Consider the following 24,435-nt stretch of genomic DNA (forward strand, 5'->3'; position numbering starts at 1 on the left):
TGACAGTATTGCCCTTAGCAGCACATCAGCACAGTGGTGTGGCCACATCCTGAGCTCACTTACCTGCGTGTGCAACCTCACCCAGAGGGCAAAAGGGAAAATCAGCTGAAGTTTTCAGAGCTCTGCCTTTGGCAACATAGCCCTTGTGAGTCCTTGGAGACAGCAGCTCCCACCAGCATCTCAAAGCAGCTGCAGATGCAAGGCTGAATGCTTTTACACTGCACACGTGATTTTTTGTACATACAGAGCAAACCCAACACAAAGTTTTACTGGCTTTCATTTATCCTTTGCTGTGGTAATGAAAAGGATCATCGTCAAAAAGAATGAGGGCCATTAAAAACTCAATATTCCGCTACAGGGATTGGTTTATGGCCTCATTTTGGCAGCAGTTTTCTTTATCAGGTGTGCAGCTTCATTGCCTGTCCTATGGCCCACATGCTTCAAGAGTTTGTTATCTGCAGGACACTGTGCTCCTGTTTCCAGAATAGATGGTACCTGGCACAGGAACTGTTCTGGGGTGAACATTACAGAAGACCTGATTCTCCAACCTGTTAGCCAGTTTTGGCACTCTGTCTCCACAGAATTTTGTGGAGATAGAAGGAAAAAAATATGGGTTGGAGATCAGACCTTGCATTGCTGATAGCTTTTACTGAAAGAGTGTTTTACACAGCACTGCTACATGAAAAATAGCTGTACTTGATTTTCTGTTATTGCCCGCCGTTAAACAAACCCAACTAAAGTTTTGTGGTACCCCTTAGGTGATGAAACACTCACTATCTCACACCTTGAAGACAGAAATAGCAAAACAGTAATGCTTGGAAATCACCCTGTTGTCTCCTCCACAACATGGTAACAGCTCACACATTTGAAAACTTTAAACATATTCCAACTCACATTTATTCATGTTACTGCTTTCACACTGATGTGGTGCAAGATACTATTACTTTCAGATGGGGCCACTGACATGCCCCAGTAAACTGTTGATACGTTTTATACCATGAATTAATACTGTACTCAGAACATTAATAAATACTTGAAAAGTCTGTAAATGACCTGCAGTGAACTCCTTTGTAAAAGTATTTACCTTATTTAAATGGATTTATTTCTATGTCAAAATATATTTTACCATGAACTGATGAATGAAAGTGTTCTGACAAATTGTGTGCACCTGATATGGTCTTTGTCACTGCTGTAAATCTGCATGAGTTTGGGATTGAGCAGAAAGTGATGAAGATTCTGCAGAGCCAAACAATATTTGATCTTAAGGTGCTCATTTTGCTCTCAGTAGAAGCAGCAGGTCTTGAAGCAACTTCTTGCAGCACTTCCCAGGGACCTCCCGTGGGCTGGTGCTCAATGATCTGATGCTCTGATGATGCCTCAGTCCAGGGTGAAATGTTGGATACTTCAACCTCAGTCCAAGATGAAATGTTAGATGCTTCAAGCTCCTCTGAGTTCTCTGAGCACATCAGACCTCCTTGCATCCATGTGTGCCTTCGTGTGTGTGCTACTCACTGCCCCCCCTGGAACAAAGTCAAGCTACCGTGCTAAGTATATGATATGGTGGTGCCTGACTGTGCCCTTTAGACATAGCCCTCGTGGCAAAGGTGGTTGCCATTGATAAGGCTGAAGGTGGCCAGGGAATGGTTGGTACTCTTGAGGGAGGTCATTCGTGTGGTGCTCCTGGCCATGCTCTGGGACCGGATTAGGAGGCGAGCTCTGCAGCAGAGCAGCTGGTTGTTGAACTGTTTCCGAAAGCTCTTGCTGAGCAGGTAGAGAGCAAATGGGTTGACACAAGAGTTAGTGAAGGCCAGGATCCGGGCACAGATGCTGGCAATGAAATGCAGCACGGAGGTGTCCACCTCGGAGTAGTGGTAGGACCGGTACAAGTAGACGATGTGAGTGGGAAGCCAGCAGAAGGCAAAGAGGCACACGAAGACCAGCACAGTCTTGGCCAGGCGCTTACGGGATTCAATCTGGAAGAAGAAAGAGAGATGCAGATTGGCTGCTATTCCTAGCTCAGACCAGTAGCTGACAATTTTTACCAGCACTGCAGGTTTGAGGCTAGCCCATGGCAGGTGGGATGTCCAGAGCAGGGAAATCTGGACTGCAGGTGAACAGAGTCAAGAACTCTCCTCAACTCCCTTCCCTTAAAACCAAATAATTCTGAAAATTTATTACATAAGAAGTAGTCTTTCCTGTTTAGAGAAAAAATTCCATTGACTTGTCAGTTTGCAAAATCCCAGCTCAGGCAACAAAAGTGTGGACATTTGCATTAGTTATCCACATATAATATATACAATCATATGCAATTTTAATATATTACTTTATTAGTAGTATTATTATTATAATTAATTATCGGGTTGGAGTCTGGGATTTTTCACAGAGCCCAGATGCAGGACATTCTGCCATGGGGCCATGTGGTATATGTACACAAAAGTGCTGTCAACAGCTTACAGCCCTTTGAGATCAAGTGCAGCACTCAGAGTCTGAAGGAGATGGAGAAACAGAGAAAGGATATTCTGTACTTGGGGAAACACCGAGGCAGTGGCAAGGTGGATCCTTCAGCTGAAAGCACTGGAGCCACCAGGAGAAGACAGATACAGGTGGTGAACAGATGAATGAACACCTCTGAGCACAATTTGAGCTTTGTCAGGGAAAGGTGCTTTTACAAAGCCAGCTAACACGCAGTACAACCTTCATGCACACAGGACACACTTTTGTTTTACTTACTTCTACATGCTTGGAGTCAACCCAAAGGTATTGCTCAACCGAGGGGAGCTGAGGTAAACCATACCTTGTCTTTTGTCCACAAGTGCTGCACACTAGGCCAAAGAAGGGCAATGAGGCTGGTGAAGGGTCTGGAGCACAGAGAAGTGGCTGAGGGAGCTGGGGTTTTTAGCCTGGAGAAGAGGAGGCTCGGGGAGACCTCATCACTCTCTACAACTACCTGAAAGGAGGTTGTAGCCGGGGGGGGGGCGGTCTCTTTTCCCAGGCAATCAGCAATAGGGCAAGAGGGCATGGTCTTAAGCTGTGCCAGGGGAAGTTCAGGTTGGACATTAAGGAAGAAGTTCTACACAGAAAGAATGACCGGGCATTGGAATGGGCAGCCCAGGGAGGTGGTGGGGTCCCTGGAGGTGTTTAAGGAAAGACTGGATTTGGCACTGAGTGCCATGGTCTAGTTGACAAGGTGGTGGGAGGTCATAGGATGGACTAGATGGTCTTTTCCAACCTAGTTGATTCTGTGATCTCTCTTCCTAATGAACACAAAAGCCATGATGGAGGTTGCCCAAAAGGAGAGGACAGACAGAGCTGCTCAGAAATGTACTGCTCTCTGGGAGAGGTTGCACAGCCAGAGTTTGCAGGATTGGAAAGTATAACACTGCTGACTTTTTAGGGCTCAGTAATGTTCTCCTCTCTGGCAATCCCTGCAGCTCTTTACAGGTGCTCCTAGGGAATTTGTTGCATCCCACTCCCTGTATTTAAGTAGGACCCGGATGACCTGAAACTGCTGTATAGCCCCAGCCCCACTGCCCTTGCTCCTGCCCTAGTGCAGCTACAGTGCCTGGCCAGACTCCGGGGACACTTTGCTATCCTACCTCCCCTTCCAAGCTGCACAGCTAAATCAGAAACTGAGCATCTTACACAGGCTGATCTTTCCTCAGGGCAGCTGCAAGCAGGAAGCGGGCACGAGAGACTTGACAAGCCAATTTTGACTTTATTTGGTGCCCTTTTAATGGCACTGACCGAAAATCAGCCATTGAGCTTAGGGAGGATTGACATGTACCAGGTGATAATGTCTCCAGAGAACGGGCTGAAAATTAAATCCTTTGAGAAAGGGCTCTCCTTGGCCAAACCATATATTCTTTTTAAATGTATGCTTAATTTGATATAGGGCTATTGAGGCCACATCTGCACTATAAAGAAAGGAAGCAGTGCAATAAAGAAATCGATACCAGTTATCTCAGATGGAGACCTATAGCTCTTGAATGCACTGCAGGACAGGAATGATGGACTGAGGGTGCTAGACTGCAGCCTGGCCTTTTGCTTTCTTTAGAGCTCTCTCCCCAAAACCAAAGGGTGAAAGGGCTGCTTTTACTGCTCAATTATTGTCACTAATCAAAACAGCCATCGGATCAGCGGAGAAATGGCCTGCAGGGGAGAAAGATTTACACACATTCAGAAGGGGAAAAGGACAAGGATTTCAGAGATTGCACCTTATTTGATGGGCAAAAAACAAGTCTTTCCAGGCCTACTGCTTCACCATAGCACCTGAAAGCTATGTGACATGATTGTGTTGGGTCAGCCTAAGGTGGAGGTGTCAGCTGGGTGCAATTGTGTGGACAATTGTTCAGCTGAAGAACAGCTTGTGTCAGTTTAGCTGAGGTTGAAGCACACCTCAGTTGAAAGGAAGAGGTGAGACAAATAAGATAAATATGTCAAGGTCAATAAGCTGTTTAGAAACAGGCAAGGCTTTATCCAAGGTCCTCTCTCTGACAAAACAACTTTCAGAGGTTTTGATTTTCTCCCATGTCACCCCTCTGATTCAATCTCTAAACACTGTATCCAGCTCTGCCTCTTTCCCTGCATACCAGTCAACACCTTTCCAGGCTTTGGCATGGGTCTCCTGCTATGCTTGCCGTGGTAACCACTCTGCCAAAGTCTCTGAACTTAGAAATAGGAGGTGATGCTTTAACTGTTTAACCCTATGTCATGGCTTCTTTCAACCATTTTAATTCTTTTACCCCAAGTAATCTATTAAAATTAGCACAACAAATGCAGTCTGTTCCAGTATAAATTTCTCTGTATTTCATCTTTCCTCCCAGATTCAAAGAGAATGTGGATTTTTGAAGAAAGTCAAATCTCTACCTGTTTCCTCACATGCACATTTCCTTCCACGGGGATGTTGTAAGCACTCCGGATCAAATTCTTAGCAATAAAATAATAATATACTGAAATTACAGATAGGGGAATGATATAAAATATGAGAAATGATGCCATTGAATGAATTTTGGGATGTAGCCCATCTGAATGAGGGTAAGGAGCACAGCTGATGAAGGTTTTATTAGTCCCTTTGTCATGGAAAGGGTGCAGATCTGAAAACACTGCTTCAGGGATGGCAAGCAACATGGATACAATCCAGATTATAGCAGCTCTCACACAGATCTTCATCAGTGCATGGGATGCTTGGATCTCCATTGGCCTTACTATAGCTTTATACCTAAAAAAACAAACAAAAAAGGAAATAGTTTATTGACCTCAACATTCAGGCACTGTATTGCTGCTTTTCCCTTTCATTCAGAAATAAAAACACAAATGAAAGCCTCCTTTACTGAAGACTGATTTCTTTTCTGATGTTTTAAACTTCAATGTTTTCAATAGATTTCTCATTTTAAACCAGAGCCACCTGTCATGGGTCCATTGAGTTTCACGTGTATTGATTATGAGTTCATTTAATTTGCAATCGACCCAACAAAGCACAGTGCTGCCTGACATTAACATGTAAATTAATATTAATGACATTAATATGTGTCCAAATAGCATTAAGACAGGAAGTGCAATCATAGACTTCTCTTCAAAAGCATACAGCAGCTTTCACAGAATAGTATTGACGGAAACTGGGTTGAGATTCTGCCACACGTTTCAAGCTGTAAGTGTGCTGGCCTCCTGCAAGCCACAGCTTATTTTTAGTCAAGCTACAAAGAGCATATTGCGTGTTTTAATTGCTATTTGGTGGTGCAGCTGGCAAGAGTTGTCCCTAACTCAATGCACTCAGATTAAGTAGCCAGAACTACTAACTGAGTTTCTTGCAGAAAAAAAAATTATTGCTTGCTATGCTAGATATGTAGAAGACATTTCTGATTTGAAGTTTTGTCTTTCATTATTTCAGCCTTTCAGAAAATTGTACTTTAGAATCCAAGAAAATCATAGAATCAAACTTATTTGAAGTTGATGTGTGTAATGAGAAGAATGGAAAACATCAGAGCTTCATATACGCCAGAGCCCTGCTCTGGCAGGAGTTCACACTCCAAGTAAACCACAACTCACATATGCATTTAAGAAACATGGTAGAAAAAAAAAAAAGATAATTAGGAAGGAATATCTACAGGTTCCCTAAATTAGTATTTAGGGTCATCATCATACCAGTTACAAACCGTAGGATATTTCTGCCAGGATCTACCTCACACTGCCTGAAGTGCATTTGGTACCCCCTTGGTCAGCCAAAACCCATGCTCTGGGGACACTTCATGATTCCCCACTTACTACAGTCTGCATTATCTAAGGCTAAACATTTGAAGGAGGAGCCTATCAGTCCCACACTGTTTTAGCTGGGTAATTGCTTCAATTGCAGGATAAGCATGAATTCAGTGTCTGATTATATGCAATATCCTGCTCAGCACACCTACCCTTTCCCTCTATGTAGGTATGATTGTGTCTACATATCTCTGAGTATATTTTATATACATAAACATATTTATATCTACAGATGCATGTATATACATGTAAACATAATTACATACATATTTCCATTTACTTATACTTATTTTTATAAAGACTGTATCTGGACATTTTGTCATTTGCAGATGTTCCTTCATACAGATGTCTTGTGTAGTTGATTTTTTCTTTCATGTACTACAGACACTTTGCTCAACAGTTTGCTGTTTAACCACTTATTCTCCAAGCTCTACAGCTCCCCTTTAATCCAGCTATGCAGCTGCAGTGGCCAGACACAGTATTAAGGCTTGCTTAACACCTCTTTAACTTGCACTCTAAAACTCGGGATTAAGTGGCGTCATACTACAAAGCACAACCTTCCAGCACCAGATTACAATCTCAGGTCAAGAAAATCATGGCACAAATATGGTGCTACAGCTATTGCAGTAATAGAACAGAAGGTAGATTACTAAAACAGTGTTGTTGAAATAGCTTGATTTACAGTCTAACTGACCAGATATAGATTATTGACAGAAACACTAGCTAACTGAAAATCTTCACTAAACCTTAAGGAAGAGAAATGCAGAAGGAAATTAATAATATATCAAAGTATTAAATTTAGTTAATGCAAAGGTTTTTCTGCAGATGCTTATTGTATGTGTATCAACATAGCATGTTAGCATGATTATTTCCGGGATTTTCTTATAAAATATAGCCAGTTGAGACAGTATTTTACAGCATTAATTTCCAGGAACTTGTATAAGTTAAAGAATACAGAGAAAGAGAAACTCTGTTTAATTTTTATTAACACTAACAGAGCAGGGGAAGCCAGAAAATGAATCCGTTTCAAGTTATTAGTATATTTTAACTAGAGATGGCATTTACAAACAATGTAATTTTGAGAGAACATAATTAGAAATGGCTAGGAATGCTGGCACTGATTACTAGTGTGCTGGTTTAAAGGTAAACTGGCAGGGGAAAATGAACCCAACTCAAAGGAGTCAGAATAACAATTTAATAAAAATAATACAATAAATACAATTATACAGACAAGCAATTGGTTTTAACCCACAAAACCCAAATGCATAACCCGGCACCCTGGGGAATGAACAGAGTGGTGTTCTTTGGGCCCCCTGAGTCCAAAGTAAAAGGAGAGGGAAAACCTGCTGCTGAGAGTGCTGTTGCAGTCCAGTCGAGAGTGGTGGTTGCAGTTTGGTGGAGAGTGGTGGTCTCAGTCTGGTTGAGAGTGGTGGTCACAGGCCTCCTCTCGATCCCACGAGTAGTACCAGAAGTCTCAAGACCCCAAGATTATATATCCTCAGGTACAGGCAGGAATGCCCAGTACCTCCCTCAGGGCGGGGAGTTCCACAATGGGGATGAGGACAGGAGCATCCTCCTATCTTACAGGCCTCTTAACACCCAGTTTATAGCCTGAGAGGTCAGGTGTGCTCTGGGCAGCTGCTGTAATGGTCTATTGATAACAGTTTCTGGGAAATGGCATGGAAGACTATAGAATACACAGTTTTGGGTTACACCCACACAGTGATGAGCTGGTCCCAGATGTTCTAACTAGGACAACTAGATGTTTAGTTTATTTTTAAAGTCTCCTACAGCTGATAAAGGAGAAGATCTGACAGAGGTTTTGCTTCAGTGTACACTTAAAGCATGAGGGTGAAAGAACAGAAAGATAAAACAGAAGAAAAAAAGCTAGAAAATAGGTTTTGAAAATGTATATTCTCGGGTGCAGAAACACAGGGAGATATTATCTTCATAGCCTGACAATGAAATCAAATTATTCTGCTGATTATTTACATGACTTCTTTGATGGTGGGTTAACTTATTCAGAAATCTTCAATAATCTCCATTAGTCTCTGAGTATTAAAGCTTGATTGATCAGTATTGATCTGGTGGGAGTCTCCATTTCCAGTCACCTTGCTGATGCATCAATGGGTCCCTCCTCAGCTTGTGTCTCAGCAGCAATTCCCCCTCCCCTGCCAGCTTAGGTTCTGGACAGCAGCTACTGTCTGCAGTAAGGGCACAGGGGGTGGGGGCTACACATGAGGAATTGGACCCCTCGGCTGGTGCTTGGGCTAAGACACCACTAGGAGGTTTTCCTCTGGTCGGTGTTCAGGGGGTGAAAAAGCTGCAGCTCCTGGTTGGTTTCTGACTGGGGCTCAGAAATGCCTTCATTCCTTTACTTTCCTGCACCACCTTCCTGGGAGGGTCAACCTTGACTTTTATAATTTATTTGACATTTCTTAAGAACTTCATCAAGGTAGACTGGATTTGAGCAGCAGCTCATTCTGCTTTTCAGCACATATATTTCCAGTCTGTATGTCAAATAAAAATTCAAGCTCTCCACAGCTTTGTCCTCTGCAATTTCTTTTTCAATGAGTTAGCCTGAGGCACATAGCACATAACTTTACCACATTTAACATCCAGCATGTGAATATTTCTATCCACTTTGAAGGGGACATTGATGAATATGCCTATATACCTCAGTGGAGCCACGGACCTACATGGCCAGTCAAGCAAGCTTTCGTGCAAAGGTCTTATCACAGCATTATTTTTAACCCATATAGTAACATTGGCTCAGGCAGTACGTGTCACATGTTCAACTTGTCTGCAGTAAATCTGGACATGGCCCTGGATTTATCACCTCACATTCAGCCTCTCATTATTGTTTAATATATTTATTTTTTTTCAGCTGAACTCCTTTCCGTATCCGTTTTTAAAGAAATTTTTGAAAAAGATTATAAACCAGAGGTAGGATTCATGCCCTACAACAAAGGCCAAAACTTAAAAATATGCCTTCTGAAGATTCAGCTGAATAAAAAGAGATAGTCAAGAATTCATGTCAACTCCAATCTCTCTCCAGTTGTCAAACAGCCCAGATGAAAATGATGGATTGATGATCTGATCGGAAATATGAAAGAGATGCTGACCTTTACTACTGCCCAGTCTTTGAATTTCTCTGTTCCCCCTGTGCTTGTGAAGCAGCAACCTGCTGCATGCACTGCAGCTGCCTTTGGGCCAGGATGGATGCCAATCATCTCCATGCCTCTCAGTCTTGTTCAAAGGAGCCCACAAAAAGAAATTACACGTGGGGCACTCTTAAGTGCACTTAACATAACTGCAGTTCCTGAGGCACCATGATGCACCCTGTAGGGAAATCCTCTCCTACACCAGCCACAGTCACCGCTCTGGTGCTGTCCCAGGTCAATCTCCAGGCCTCCAAGAGGAAGCTGGTGAGAGGGTTGCTTCAACCCAGAATGCCTGATCACTTCCTAAACTAATCCTCAAAATTCATTGTGGATTGGTAAGATCTCACAGAGCATGTGCATGTCCACTGAATCCTTGGAAATGTATTATATACATCTCTTAGGATCTCTATCGTACTTTTTGAGTAATTGTTTCTCAGAGCTGAAACTACTGAAATGACCATAAACCACTAAAATGTGGTACACCAAAGGTCTTTCTGTGGTAAATACTTTTTACACTGAGGTTAATATGACAGGCAAATAGAAAACTATGTCATTATCCTTGTGTTAATAATAATATAACTAATGATAGCATCACCTAATGTACTCTAAAACTTGGACTATGCAAACATCAGTTAATACCGTGTACTTAGCCCCAAAGCTGCAGCTTCAAATATAAGCACAGAAGTAGCTTTACCACGGAAAAGACAGTTCCAGGTATACTCTCCAAAGACACAGATCAAAATAAGGCCCCAAACAGATGTCAAAATTTCCTAGGAGCAGTTTCTCTACTGGCACAAAATACTTTATCCATCCTTGTGCTCCTCAGCTGAGCCAAGAAAATACATATCAGCTGAAGCATAAACAGACTCTGCCTGCAAAGCCATTATGCCTATATGTTTCTAAGCATATGGACATGCAGGGCTGAAATCTTACTCTCTGGGGAAGAAAGGACCTTATCTGTAACACTGCAGCCTCAGTTCTTCCCTCATGGCTTTTTCCTGTCACCTTCAGCCACTTACTTATGCCTGCTACAACAGCCACAAAAATTAAATTAAAACAACTAAAGCATGGGAGGAAAATCAGATGTTTCCCTTGGATTTAAATTAACTTCGCTCCATATGTCTAAATGTCTGGGGTTTGTGTTTTTAGGGAAGTAACTTTATGCTGTGTGGAGAAGCTGCTTCTATAGGCAGCCTCATCCTGCTTTCCTCTTTTATGACGGCAGTGGGAAAGGAACATCCCTCCCTCATGGCAGAGAAGGTGGCTGGTCACAGAGGTCAGTGGTTGTCAGAGATATTCCTGGTGACCGAATATGACAGAACAGCTTGTATAGTGTTATGTGCCTGCCACTACCTCCCTTTCATTGATTGAATCTGACTTAAAAGGAGGCACTAAGTTGCTTTCATAACTCTTGCTTCTTTACTTTTTTCAGCAGTGGGAGTGTAGCAGAGAAAACAGCTAAAAGAGACTCTGCCACAGAGTACTGCTCTTTTCTATCACAGTCCTTCCAAGCACGTCCATCTTCTTGCAGCTTAACCTCATGCTTGCAAGAAATATAAGAAGAGAAAAAAAAAGCCTCCCCCATCCTATCTACAGAGGAAAAGGACCCTGCCCCTCCCAAATGAATTTGCAGGAGTGACAAAGTTTCACTCCTTTAAGCGACAAAGAAAGTTTCTTCCAAATAGTATCATCTGCTACTATGTCCTACACTGTTTACATAAAAAGATCCTGGGCCCTGCTCTTGAATTTGTAAAATGATTTAAAAAAACCAAGTGTGTTAAGAACTGTTCAAACAGAATTTCAGAAGCCTTGCCTGTCCTTGCTTCATTACTAGTCCCACTGCTTAGGCTGCATCAGGCTGGCAGAAAGATGTGCCATACTGCCACTTTCTGCTTTATCTCCAAAGTGAGAAATCCACTTGTAAAGTTTTGAATCTGTTTAAACTGAGTTCTATTTTGAGAAGTTGGGCTAATGTGAATCTCAAATTTAAATAAAAAAGCAGGGATTAGTTGGAATGGACTGATGTCCTAAAAAAAACAGCCATGTGAATTGCTGAGAAGTGAAAATGCTGAGTTCTTCCCAGCTCTAGAAAACGAGCTCCTGAAACTGCCACAACTTCCTGCGGTAATGATGAAGGAACTGCCTCTCAGTCAGCACATCCCCACACTTCTTCTGTTCCCCCTTGTAACCAAAACTGGGAGAAAAGCTGTGCAATTTACAGTCCCTCTAATCCTCAGTCATCTGTTCCCATTTGTAAGCTTAATGCGCGTACATTGATCTGGTCCTGGCCCGACAATAGACTGAACAAAAATTCTCTCATTAAGATTTTCTAATTATGTTCTACTAGTATCACATCATTGTTTTGCCCACATAATATGAAGGACTGGCTCAATCACCATGCAAAAAAGCCTAAGGCAACAAAGTTGATGCTACGGAAAAACTACATAAATGAAGCACATGGAGCCCTGTTGAGTGTGAAACTCCACTTGGAAAGCAAGTCTTATTAAATATCTGAAGAAATTTATGACAAATGAGATGCCACAAACTTTCTTTATTGTTTCCACCATGAATGTTATGAATATTTATAGCTCTGAAGACAATTCAATAAATCCACAAAATTGCTAGACTGTCTAACCCATCAACACACTCCGACAATCTATTCTGGGTCTATCTGCTTTCTGCATACTTAGTTATCATTATTATGCATGATTCTTGAGTGAACATCTGTTATTAAATCTTCAGTAAATTGCATATGGGCACAAAGACATCTCTAATGGGCAAGTCTTAGATACATTGGCAGGTACTGCCTACTTTCTCTTTTTATTAATGTAACATTTAAATGAAAAGAAAAAGGAGGCATTGACGGAAGTGGCATAGTTCTCACTTTCTGAAGCATGTGTTCAAAATTCAGTCTGTATACCTGTATACTGCTACATTATCCTGGAATCTGGACAAATGGGAATTTCAGTCCAAGAATGAGGCAGAGTGTTTTAGAGACCATTGAACTGCACTATATTTTGGGGAAGGAGAATTTAAACAGTAATCATCTCATAATGAATGTGCTATTCTCAATCATGACCATCCAGAGCATAAAATATTTCATAAATTAACTATATATATGAAAAACAATGGTAGTAAAGGTTATTAGAGGAAATAGTGTGAGTCCCACAGATGATGCTTTTCTCATCAGAAAGACCCTCACTGCACCCAGGGTATTTATTACCAGTAGATGATCTTCATCTGATTCCAAGTCAAAGATTTCAATGGGGCCAGCTTTGCAGCTTGTTGCAGTCCTTGCAAACAAATGTGAGACCTGATGTCAGAAGGAGGACCGGGACCCATTCATTTATAAACATCCTTTAGCTTGAAAAACAGCGAGCTCCCCCCCACAGCCAATGTCTCAGCTCCCCAGCACCAACTCGGCAGGGTACATGTTTCTACATGCTCAAAACACTCAGCCAGAGGGATATGTATGTTCACGCCATCTGGCACCACAAACACATGCTGGTGGAGCAGCTTGCTGGTGCTGGGGTTGGTAACATGTTGTGTATCTGGAGTGGAGCTGGGAGAACTGGTGCTGGCACCTGGGTCACCAGGCACACAAAGGAGTAGGCCCCACTGATGCTTTCCATCCAAGCCTTTGCTGTCTCAGTCCAAGTCTCCAGGCTTGTCAACAAGCTGGGATAGGGGGGGTCTGCATGCCTGAGGACTGAACTCTTACCAGGACAATGAAAGCAGGGGCCTCAGACATGGACCGCTCATTTTACTAGATAATCTGCTGTATTTCTCCTGACAGCACCACCTTTGGTACATAAACATCACTGACTAACCTAAACAGGTGGCATAACTGATGGACATCCCACAGAGCCAGTTACAGACATTCATTAGAGTTTCTAAAAATGGCAGTTTCTCAACCCCAAAGGTTCTGCCTGTGATGTACAATAAATCAATACTGCTCCTTGTTCTGACAGAGAAAGAAGAATACACCATGGACCTAAAAACTAGCACTTCCATAAGTTATAGCAGCTGTGGTGTGCTTATCTTAATTTTGTGGAAAGAGAAGATAGATATAGATATAGATATAGATATAGATATAGATATAGATATAGATAGATATAGATATAGATGTAGATATAGATATAGATATAGATATAGATATAGATATAGATATAGATATAGATATAGATATAGATATAGATATAGATATAGATATAGATATAGATATAGATATAGATAAACCAAGACCAGGTTGGATGAGGTTTGGGCAACCTGGTCTAGTGGAAGGTGTCCCTGCCCACACCAGAGGGCTTGGAAGTAGATAATCTTTAAGGTCCCTTTCAACCCAAACCTCACTATGATTCTGTGAACTTTAGAGAAGGGGATTTCTTGAAGTTAAAAGGAGCTGCCAAATCAGCTGACTGAGAATACAAACATAAAAGCGACAACACTAACTATACACTAGTAGCTGACCCCCAGCCTGCTCCCTGGTGTCTCCCACCTTGCCATGAAAAAACTCTGCAGGGCAAAAAGCTGCCCTGAATAAGAGAAATTGAGGAGTCATGCTAAAACCTCACAGAAGTAATTAAAAAAATCAATATGCAACAGATGGGGAAAAAAGCAAAAGTAAATGACAGCAAATATTGGAGTTTTAAAATGTTGGTGACTGATAAGAGAAGCTGGAGGAGCCAACAAATTATCAAAGGTCACATTCAGACGAATGTGCATTTTAAAATACATCAGGAACAAAAAAAATAATCAGTAAGTCAGGCATACACATAAATGGTGAATATATGAACAAGGATGAGACAAAGTGATGAGCAATGACCAGATATTTGTCTTTAAGATCAAATGTGTGGGAGATTTATGTGATTCTATACTATGTGTGCAGTACTACAGCCATAGCAGAAAACTTGTCAGATGTAATAAAGAAGATGTGAGCTGACATCTGCTAACACAAACCAGTTTCACACCAGCAGGCCTGAATAATTTACCCCTAGGAGTACTAAAGGAACTGCTGAGGAACAACTGGTGTTAATTTTTTTACAAATCTCGAAAAAGTGGTGATTTCCCCAGAAATGGAGAACTGGCTTCAAAGCTGTGAAGTTCAGAAAAGTGGGAAGGTGTGACCAAGACAACTGCAAGTACTTGGGTTGCCCAAGGCCTGTTGTAGGTAGAATAATAGAGAGGTTAATCCTATTAACATGATAATTAACATAAGGCTGTCTTGTTTAAGGTACAGCAGATTTCAGGGGGGTTTTATCTCTTGTCACAATGTGATAGGTGATATAAATAGGCTGTGGGCCATGCTGGTGTACAAGGGAGGCACAGCTTGCCATGGGCATGTTGGCATGAGTGACCATGCATGTAGATATGCACATGTGTGTGCCTGGGTACCTGTGGTCCTCCCTCTCCTATCCATGCAATCCCTGTCCCACTCCCACAGGGCAAGGGTTAAAATTCAGAGTCCTGGACTAGGGGGGGAGTGTGCAGGGGTGAAGCTGTTCCAGGGTAGGACCCCGAGCCCCACGACCTCCCTAGCAGCACATCAAACATGCTGGCAAGAAGGCAGCAGTGAATGGGGCCATTTCTAGCCTGAGTCCTGGGAACCTGCTCTAGATGCAGTGTTATTTATTGTGCATATCAGCAGCTGCCTTGAGCAGGCTAAAAAGCTTTGCTGGGAAAGTTTGCAGATGACACAGTGGATGACCAGACTAAAATTATTGTAGAGTCATTGGGGTAAATGACCACAGTCTAACAGAAGCCATTTAACTCAGCCAGGTGTAAAATAGTATATATAGGACCCAAGTGAGCAGGTGATGCAAAAAAATTAGTGCCCTTTCAAGGAAAGAGGAAACCAAGAGAAAGCATTAGTGTGTCTCTCCTGCACATGACAGAATGAGATATCCTGTGGGATTCCCATCATTCCAGCGTAATCCAATATACAGTCAAGCCAGTTATGTGATGTTTAAGTCCTTTCTGTGGCTTCAGTAAACGCGTCATAAGAGATCATCACCACTACATGAACTTTCAGTAGCATGTTGGGGCTGAACAATCTAGTGCTATCCTTGACTGCTCTTATCATGGAGCCATAGAACAGCTTGGTTAGGAGGGGATCTTTAAAGGGTCAAATAGCCCAACACCCCTGCAATGAGCAGGGACATCTTCAACGAAATCAGGTCACTCAAAGCCCCACCCAATCTGGTCTTGAACACTTCCAGGGATGAGGCATCCACCCGTTCCCTGAGCAACCTGTTCCAGTGCCTCACCACCCTCATCATAAAAAAATTTCTTTCTTATGTCCAACCCAAACCTACTGTCTTTCAGTTTAAAACCATTGCCCCTTGTCCTGTCATTACAGGTCTTGGTAAAAAGTCCCTCTCTGTTTTTCTTATAAACCCCTTCGTGTATTGCAAAACTGCAATAAGGTCTCCCCAGAGCCTTCTCTTCTCCAAAGTGAACAACCCTAACTCTCTCAACCTTTCAGCTATGCTGTGAATTGGACTATTATGCAGTGGTTAAAGGTCAAACAAATTTCGATTTGAAATATGGCATAAGTTCTAAGCAGAGAGGATAACAGTGACACACACACAAGAGAGGGGCAGGGTGGTATGTGACTCTGAGTATTCAGAACGTAACCCAGTGTCACTAAAAAGATCTGTTTTAACCCAAATCCTATGAGATACTCAGTAGCCTCTGTGCACAGGTGTGGGCAAGAAATACTGCTGAACTGCGCAGTAGCTCCTAGTCCAGCGCCCGCATCTCTGGTTCTCCCAGGGCATTTGACTGTCCACATCTAAATCTCACGCTTCAGGGCTGTCTGAAGGTGTGAAGAAATGTTTCTTTCTCTCAGGGTGTCATGGTACTGTTTTCTGTCCTGCCTTCCCATAGAGCTGCAGAGACTGACCGTAGCCAGAGGGCAAGCGAGGACAGGATGGGCAAAGCCCTGACAATGGTTCTCCCTTTGATGCTCCACAGTCTTCGGCAGTCCAGTTAAACTGATCACTAGCCTGGCATCAGGAGGAGAGTTTTCTGCAAGGGATCTCCAGCTTTCTGCCTTTCTCTACAGCATAGCAATTGGCTTGCTGCTGGGATGCCTTCTGGTGTCTCAGCACTGCAAGAGGCCCAAGTCCTTTTTTTCTGCCCCAGGGCACAGGCTGGTCTTCTGGATATTGGAAGGCCTTGCTCTGCCGGAGGCCCTACACAGTGGACAATGTGTGGGGGACTGAAGAGCCTGCTACAGGCAGGAGCTCAGGTAGGAGCTTGTGGCCCAGGGTGTCCCAGATGGTATGGGCTAAGGTGGGCACCAGGGTGTCAAACTGCTGAGAAAAAAGCGAGGGGACTCCATAGGGCTAGCAGAGAAGTCTCTTTCAAAAATAAAGAAAAACAGGGACTGTCTGTGAGCAAAGCAGTTACTGGATGTTTCATTGCATATACGGGACAGGGTGTGCCTGCTTCTCCTTTTTCAGCTCAACTGCCTTCTACTCTTCTCAGACAGACTGTTGTCCACATCTGAACATCAGGTAAGTAACACATAAACTGATGGGACCACTGTAAGCTCACCTCCCTGCAGCAACGCTGACGTCTCAACCCACTGCTGGGACATGCAGCTGGCAAATTCTCTGTGGCCAGTTGCTCTCCTTATTAACAGTGTGTACAGCACTTCGTACCATGAGACCATGACAACTGATTGGGGGTTTTAGGTTTTACTGAAATGTAAACAATAGGTAATCTAACTTTTCTTCCTTTTGATTGCTTAAATATTGACAGTCTCCAGCACATTAGCACTGACTCTAACCTCGGATTTGCACACTAGTCCCACTGCTATAAATGGAAGCTCTAATCTTCCTGGTTATAGAAGTGCATCTATTGTGTTTTGGCCATCTGCTCTGGTTAATCAAGATATTCAGAAAGTTTGTGCTGTTTGATCTGTTGCTCTTGGTGCAGATGGATTCAGGGGCTGAGGAAAGGGTGCTAAGAGTGTTTGTGTTATATCGACACAGTGGCCAGCAATGAGGATCTAAGACTCTTGTACATCAGCTGAAAGAGATATGGGTATGTCACTCTGCATGTGCCCTGTGAAGAGCAGCAGCAGGGACACTGTGCCAGCAGTGAGCGTTGAGATGGGGCTGCCCAGTGCTTCAGTGTAAGGGAAGGCTTTGGGCTGGGGCCCAAAGTCCCTCCAGTTTTCTTCCCCGGCTTGGAAGGACTGACGTTCCTGGCTGAGATCACATCAGTGGATCCAAAATCTACACGTGGGGTATCATTCTGCTGACTTGCACTGAGTGGATTAGAGGCTGTCTTCGTAGTTCAGAGAGCAGCTTTCTCCGCCACCCCCTCAAACCTTCCTTGGGCTGCACAGTAAATTACAGCACTAGTAAATTGCCAAAATAGTGCCTTAGTGACCTGAAAGAATTTCATGAATGCCATGGCTATACTGCCCAGAATCAATTCATAACCACCACAGACCTGACTCTTTACAACTGATCGTATTTTTTTAAAAAAGTGTCACTTCATAATCCAGTTTGGCTTTCCATAGCTTTTATTTTAGAGTGGCATACTTCCCCCAGTCCTCTTGTGGAGACATAATCCAGTGATTGTAAAATAAAATAAATGAACTGACATGTAGATATTATTCCTCCTCTGGTTTTGCATGTAATATTAATAGTAAGGGCTGGAGACATCTAAATCACAGAAGACATGAGTCCACTAAACAAAGACTTTTGCATGTTTAAAAGTGTATTTCTAGAAATTCTGGATTTGCTTCTTTCCTTCCACCACTGCTTTTTTGTTTTGGTTTGTTTTTTTTTGTTTGTTTGTTTTGGAGAGGGGGTTGTTTGAGGGTTTTATTTCTTAGATAAACAAACTGTCACATGAGTTCAGAGGAACATCAAAAGTCATGTCTGTGACGCATTCCAAGGGACTCAGCACAGCTGGAAGTGCTACAGCATCCCTGAAACCATCTCTGCACCCAAAGCACTGAGGTCAACATTTCCAAAGCTAACATCCTCATTTCAGGTCTCCCATATGACTGCAATTCCTGCTGTCTGCAGCTGGTCTTACCAAGGTAAGCAACCTAATCTCACACGTAATGTCACTCTATGTGTCTCACTACACTGTCACTCCCACCATGGGACAGCAGGCACCTCTGGCTGGCAGGCATTGCTGCAGTTTTCCAGTACTAAAATCCAGATAATCCAAGGTACTTAAAGACGCTGCTTGTAAACTCCAACTACACTTAACACCTACTCTGCTGTGTGCTTGTAAAAACAGCATTACCTCAGGAAGGTTTCACTGCATGAGCACCGAGGCATTTCGATTTTTTACAATGTCAGTGAAACAGTGGGGAACTATGATCAATGCTTGACAGCCTGGGTAATTCAAATGCAAATGAATAAATTCTGTCAGTCATGGGAGAAAGTCAATTAAATAAAGACATCTCCCATGACATAGGCAATTAAGTGGTCTGCTTTTCTGTGCAAAGATTTTCCTTAATTTCCTGTGCCTTGTTGAGCCAGTCTTGGCCTTCCTGCCTAAGCTAGAAGCCCAGGTGTCACAGCTCTCACAAGTGCCTCTGTATCCCTTGTCCTTGTACTGAGGAGGAGGAGGGCAAGCCGATGGGCGAACTCAAATTTCCTTTTTTCTGGGATGAGCTGAGCAGCAGCTGAAGAAACCCACTGCTTCAACAGTGCAGAGCAGCAGGGCAGACAAATGTCCTTTCCCTGCCAACGTAATTTACAGTCTTTCTAAAACACACAAACAGCATGCACACACATGGAACGCTTGCTTCTTTGCTCTTGTATACTCAGCCGTGGCGCCTTATCACTCATGGAAGGTGGCTGTAAGCACACCACATGCCTTAACCTTTTCCTGGCTGCTCTGCAAATTTGACACACTCCCAGGAAAACAGGTATCACCTGACAGCTCCCACTGCCCCTGCAAAAGCAGTCAGACAGATACAAGCACTGTGCAGCCACAGGAGTGGTACCACGGGAAATACATTTCTAATATTGTTAACTCTTTTTTGCCCTTTCTTGCACACTGTCTGAAATAATTTACCTTTAATTTCTGATTGTACACAGAGCCAAACTAAGCACCCTTTGGCTAGGCCCTTCCTGCTCAAACCTGTGCAGGTGTGCTCTTCTGTGTCCATTTGTACACTTGCAGGCTGGGAGGCTCCCACTGCACAAATGCTGAGATCAGCAGTTTGTCCCTCTATTTCTCCTCAAGAACTTTGCAAGTGAATAGTCAATGCTCTAGAGAACCCCTCGGTCTCGGTGGGTCAAACCACTGAGCAGCTTTTGGTGCTCTGTGCTGGAGGCTGGCACTTAGCAGAGTGCAATCGCTGGCAGATGACAGATTCCTAACACAGGGGAAAGTGGAAATGGAAAGAATAAAAGTATACCTCAGGAAGGTACACTCTTGCATCCATTATATAGGATGTGCAAAAACCTATTAAAACTGGGCCCCTCGTTTCCAGAAGATGATCCAAAGCAGCTGAGACAATTTGTACCGTTGTCATAAACATGCAGCATAGAAGTGTTTCATCACTCTCACATGCTCTATCTGCCCATCACACCTACACCCCGCCTTTCATCTTGTGTCTCTGGAAATGACCCTCTTGTAACCCACTCCAACGCTTTTCTTTATGCAGCAGATTTCTGACCCCTGCTATGCCAGGTCTCTCTAGGCATCACAATGATACCTTCAGTGATGCCAGCAGTTGTCCCCACTTATTTTTGTCAGTAGAAGGACACTGGAATCAAGAGGGTTTTATTATAATTTTTTGCAGAAGATGAATTATGGACAAAAGTTCTGTAGTACATTGACAAGTCCCACTTTCTTTGGATACAGTGCCATGTGATGCTATTCACAGCAGATGGTTTAGAAGATTTTTTCCTTTCCCATGGTCTATGGCTTCAATTCATGAGAACAGGGACGTTCACATGCCTCATATGAGTATCTCAGGTAGGGTTCACATCCCTGTGCATTAGCCAGCTCAAATACAGGCATGTAATCTGTGCTAAACAGCAAGGCTTCCTCTATATCCAAGGAGCGAGATAGGTATCTTGATGTAGTGATTTATCCTGTCTCTTTTGGAGGCATCTCTTTCCAGGGACTAGGACACCTTGCTGACTGTCTTGGAATGGCTTCTCACCTCAGACAGCAAAAGCCAAGTGAGATGAGCTGTGCCTGAGCAGTGTTACCTGCTGGACTACTGAGACTTCATGTTACCCGGTCTCGCCACCACACCCCTTTCTTCTGCAGGTGTTTCCCTTTGTGCAATGTCACATCTGTCCTCAGAAATGGTTGTCTATGAAACCATCTCACATGTCAGGCTCTGCATCTCCCTACGGAGATGGGGCTACAGCAGAGTGTTGGGCTGACAGACCCTCCACAGTCCCAGACAGGCATCACCATGGTGGTCACATTCAACTGACATCTTGGAAGTTTTCCCTTTACATTTTATGGCTATTTTCCAAGTGATTCTGACATGATTAATACTGGGGTCTGCAGTTCACAGTGACAATTTTAAGAAAATAGGCTAATGGGCTGTGAGCTGACAAACTACAGACTATTATTTTCTAACAAAATTATCCCAGCACTGCTGTTAACTTACCAAAACAGAAACTTCAGCAAATCTAACAGATAAGGGACAATTGTGTTTCAATGCACAGCGGTTTAGATTCATAGATCTAACAAAGTTAAAAGTTTCATTATTATCTCCTTCTGCAGTGGATCACAGATACATTAGAAGAGGGTAAAATGATCCCTTGGAAATGGGAACATTGAAAAGTGTGGTAATATTTGATAACCAGTAAAGCATGATGGTTAACAGGTTTTAGACAAAGCTGAAGTTCAGAATTTAAAGTCACCAAAGCCCAAGCTTGGCACAGCTGCTGTTTTCTGTTCTGTTCTTTCACTTCAGGCAAAAAGTGCTATTGATGTGTTACTCAGTAAAAGCATTTGCAACGTTTATCTTATGCGGCACGTGATCAGATAGCAACAATCTCTCTATAACATAATCTTCTTTACAATGCATTTTTCCTTTTCTTACACCCCTTAAAAATGGAAAGATGAATTTCCTGGAGAAATACTTCTTGTTTTCCGAATATTTTCTTCAGAGTAGTCAGGTGGGATCCAGCCACCACATTAAACTCAGGAAAAAGTGTAGGTGGTCCTTTACTAGGGAGTTTGTGCAGTTTTCCTATTTTCCCAACACTTTTTGAGCACATTGCTTTAAGACTTTTATCCACATATAGGTCTGTTTGCCATCTGCTATTGGGACAAGCAGTGCTATTTTTATACGTATCCCAACATGGAATTGACAAACATATTGACTGTTCTGTTTCTGAAACTCTAAGGAGTCATCTGCTTTCTTGGAGATTGCATACAGTATATTGAAATATGTGCATAAATCACACTGAAATCTGAAAAAAGTAGTCTGATGTTTTCAAGCAGGTTAGGAAGACAGACACAGAGTAGCATGCAAGGGACTACTCAAAGTAAACCTAGTTTCACTTACTTGTGAACAAGGATGCAGTCCCCAGGTCTTTTTTGAGCAAAACAAAACTGAGATAATTTTTCACTCAGTTATTTGGTGCCACTTCGGCATGGTGACAATGTGCTCCTTAATCTCTTTCTTAAGTACCCAAATTAGAAGCAAAATATCCTGTCTTTTCTGATGTACATAAGAGTTTCCATAAAAGCCAATGCCTGATACTTACAACCTTTCCAGAAAGGTAGGTTCCATTCTTCCAAATAACCTTCAAATGGAAATGCCTTTTGAATTTAAATCTGAATGCTCTGAGATAGTTTTCAAAGCCTCACAGAAATCGAAAATAGGGCTGGCTTATTAGAAGCATATAATTTGTTAAAGTCAAAGTTGTTTTAACATATTCTAAAATAGCATATTTACTGCACATTATTTTTTATCAAACTATTGGAAGATGAAGTTTCTGAACATCAGCACAGACCAGTTTTGATTGGAAAAGGGGCAAACAGTTTAATGAAGGGAAATACACCGGCTATCACAAACTGAGATTCCTGGCATCCTCATTTTAATATTTGAAAAATATTTTATGAAATATTGCCTCACCTATAATTAGCCTTAAGGAAGCAAACCACTAGAAAGAATTGATTTTCACTGCACTTTAAATTGCTGCTCCAATGCCTTCACATTTGATGAAATATGGATCAATTATCTTTTTGGCAAATATGAACATGCTACCTTTTAGCAGAGCTTCATTAACAGCACTTTCTCTCTCTGGTCTTTAGCTTGATCTGCTCGTTTCTATTTGAATTAATGTAGACTATTAGCTAAATTGCACAAACATTTATTTTAGCCTAGAAAAAGTTCCTGTGTTCAGTCTGCATCCTCTTCAAGTTCTGTGCTAACAAACACCAGAAATTACCTGAGGTGGTTCTTTTTCCCTCATTACATTAAAAATAGACTCGTTACCTGAAAATACACTTTGTAGTCGTGCATTTTATGGAGTTATAATTATGCAGGCTTCTTTTCAAGGTGACAGCAGCCAAGCTTACCTGTCAGCTGAGAGAGCAGTGAGAGTAAAGACTGACACCCCTACAGAGGTGAGCTGTATGAAGGGGATAAGTTTGCATCCAGTTCTGCCGAACAGCCACTCGTCAGCAAGGTACCTGCTGGCATCCACGGGCACACAAGTCACTAGAAGCAGCAGGTCTCCCAGAGCCAAACTGGAGATGAACAAATTAGGGACATTTCTCATTGATTTAACAGTACAGAAGATCTTAATCAAAGTGATATTGCCAATAAGGCCTATCAAAATGATTATCCCATAGATTGTGGGGATGGCATAGAGGAATGCTGGGTAGAACCAGTCGTCGCCGAGGAGGGAGAAGTTTGCACTCTGGTTGACAGAGAAGTTGTAGAGAATGAAGTTATCTGTTTCTAGGTCTAGCAGAAAGCACTCTCCAGATGCCATTGTCCTACTTTGCTCTTCTCGGAAGACAGTTTTCCTCTTTGAAAGTCCTCACATAAATTTCTCGCTTTAATTTTGCTGCTGCTTGCTGGCTTTAAGCAGTCAGAAGAGCTTAAAAGTCATATCACTTTGTGAGACATCTTGATAATAACCAAACTGAAAAGCACCTGCAGCTTGCTCCACAGTCCTGTTTCCGTAAGATGAAAGGAGAACATCTTTTAGCATAGTTTGAATCCTGAAATTTGCTTTTCCCTCCAAGACTTGTCTTGCTGATGTGTATTCCTCAGCTCTGGAAGGCCAATTATCAAATTCACAGACCAGCAAGTGGCAGGCATTTTCAAAAACGGGGCTTGCTAAACTCCCAGCTTCAGGTCTGCCGAGCAGCTCCGAGTCCGAAACAAGGGAGTTACAGAAAGCACGAACTTTCGGGAGTTGCTGCCACGCTGCATTGCCAACCTCTCTCGCTTTCAGTGCCTGCCCCCGCCAGCTGGATTTAAAGTGAGGGGAAAAGCGAGGCTCGGCTGGCGGCTCGGATCCTATAGGCAGGATCTTCTGGACGTCAGTCCTTGCGCTGCTTCCTTCCCACGGTGCGCGCGGGCTGCTCCCGGCGCGGCGGGAGCGCCGGGAAGCGCCGGGAAGCGCCGGCCGCCTGCTGGATGCTCCCGGCACTGCTGCGCGGGGTGTGGAACAGCACCCCCCCCTTAACTCTTTAGGTGAAAAAATACACGTCTGTTCACTTACAGCTCCAGAACAAACCCCCAAACAAAAACCAACCAAACATAAAACCAAAATACCCTCCACTCCCCCCAGTTAATGTCACTTTGCAAATAGATCACAATAGCCATCCCACCTTCTCAAGTAAGAGCACACATAGTTTCCTCACACTCGGGTATTCAATTGTTCCAATGAAAAAGATCGATGATATGAAGGCAAATTCACCTTCCCCGGACCTCCAAGCAAAAGAAATTAATAAAACCAATTAAGATAAAATAAACATTGTTGTTAAGGGAGGCAAATGAATATTAGCAGTGTGTGCCTGAAGTTAACCAGGGAAGCCTGAA

General features: G+C 42.8%; 1 protein-coding gene across 1 annotated transcript; it reads right to left on the reverse strand.

The window, feature by feature from the left end:
• Nucleotides 1-868: 868 nt before the first annotated feature.
• On the reverse strand, nt 869-23,941 carry GRPR (gastrin releasing peptide receptor). The gene is made up of 3 exons (XM_027738330.2): nt 22,959-23,941; nt 4,867-5,218; nt 869-1,973 (listed from the first exon to the last, which is right to left on the reverse strand). Exons 1-3 carry the CDS (start codon nt 23,375-23,377, stop codon nt 1,581-1,583), a joined length of 1,164 nt encoding a protein of 387 aa, XP_027594131.1. The 5' UTR covers nt 23,378-23,941; the 3' UTR covers nt 869-1,580.
• Between the last annotated feature and the right edge of the window lie 494 nt (nt 23,942-24,435).

Source organism: Pipra filicauda, unplaced genomic scaffold, assembly GCF_003945595.2.
Source record: "Pipra filicauda isolate LSUMZ 115617 unplaced genomic scaffold, ASM394559v2 scaffold12_size5214236_pilon, whole genome shotgun sequence".
Classification (NCBI taxonomy): domain Eukaryota; kingdom Metazoa; phylum Chordata; class Aves; order Passeriformes; family Pipridae; genus Pipra; species Pipra filicauda.

Excerpts from the sequence above, each read along its gene's own strand:
- GRPR (XM_027738330.2), bottom strand. The coding sequence starts at position 23,377 with ATGGCATCTGGAGAGTGCTTTCTGCTAGACCTAGAAACAGATAACTTC. Across the intron at positions 5,219-22,958 it reads ACTGCTCTCTCAGCTGACAG|GTATAAAGCTATAGTAAGGC; the intron begins GTAAGCTTGGCT and ends TTGTTTTTTTAG. Across the intron at positions 1,974-4,866 it reads ATGTGCATGTGAGGAAACAG|ATTGAATCCCGTAAGCGCCT; the intron begins GTAGAGATTTGA and ends TTCTTCTTCCAG.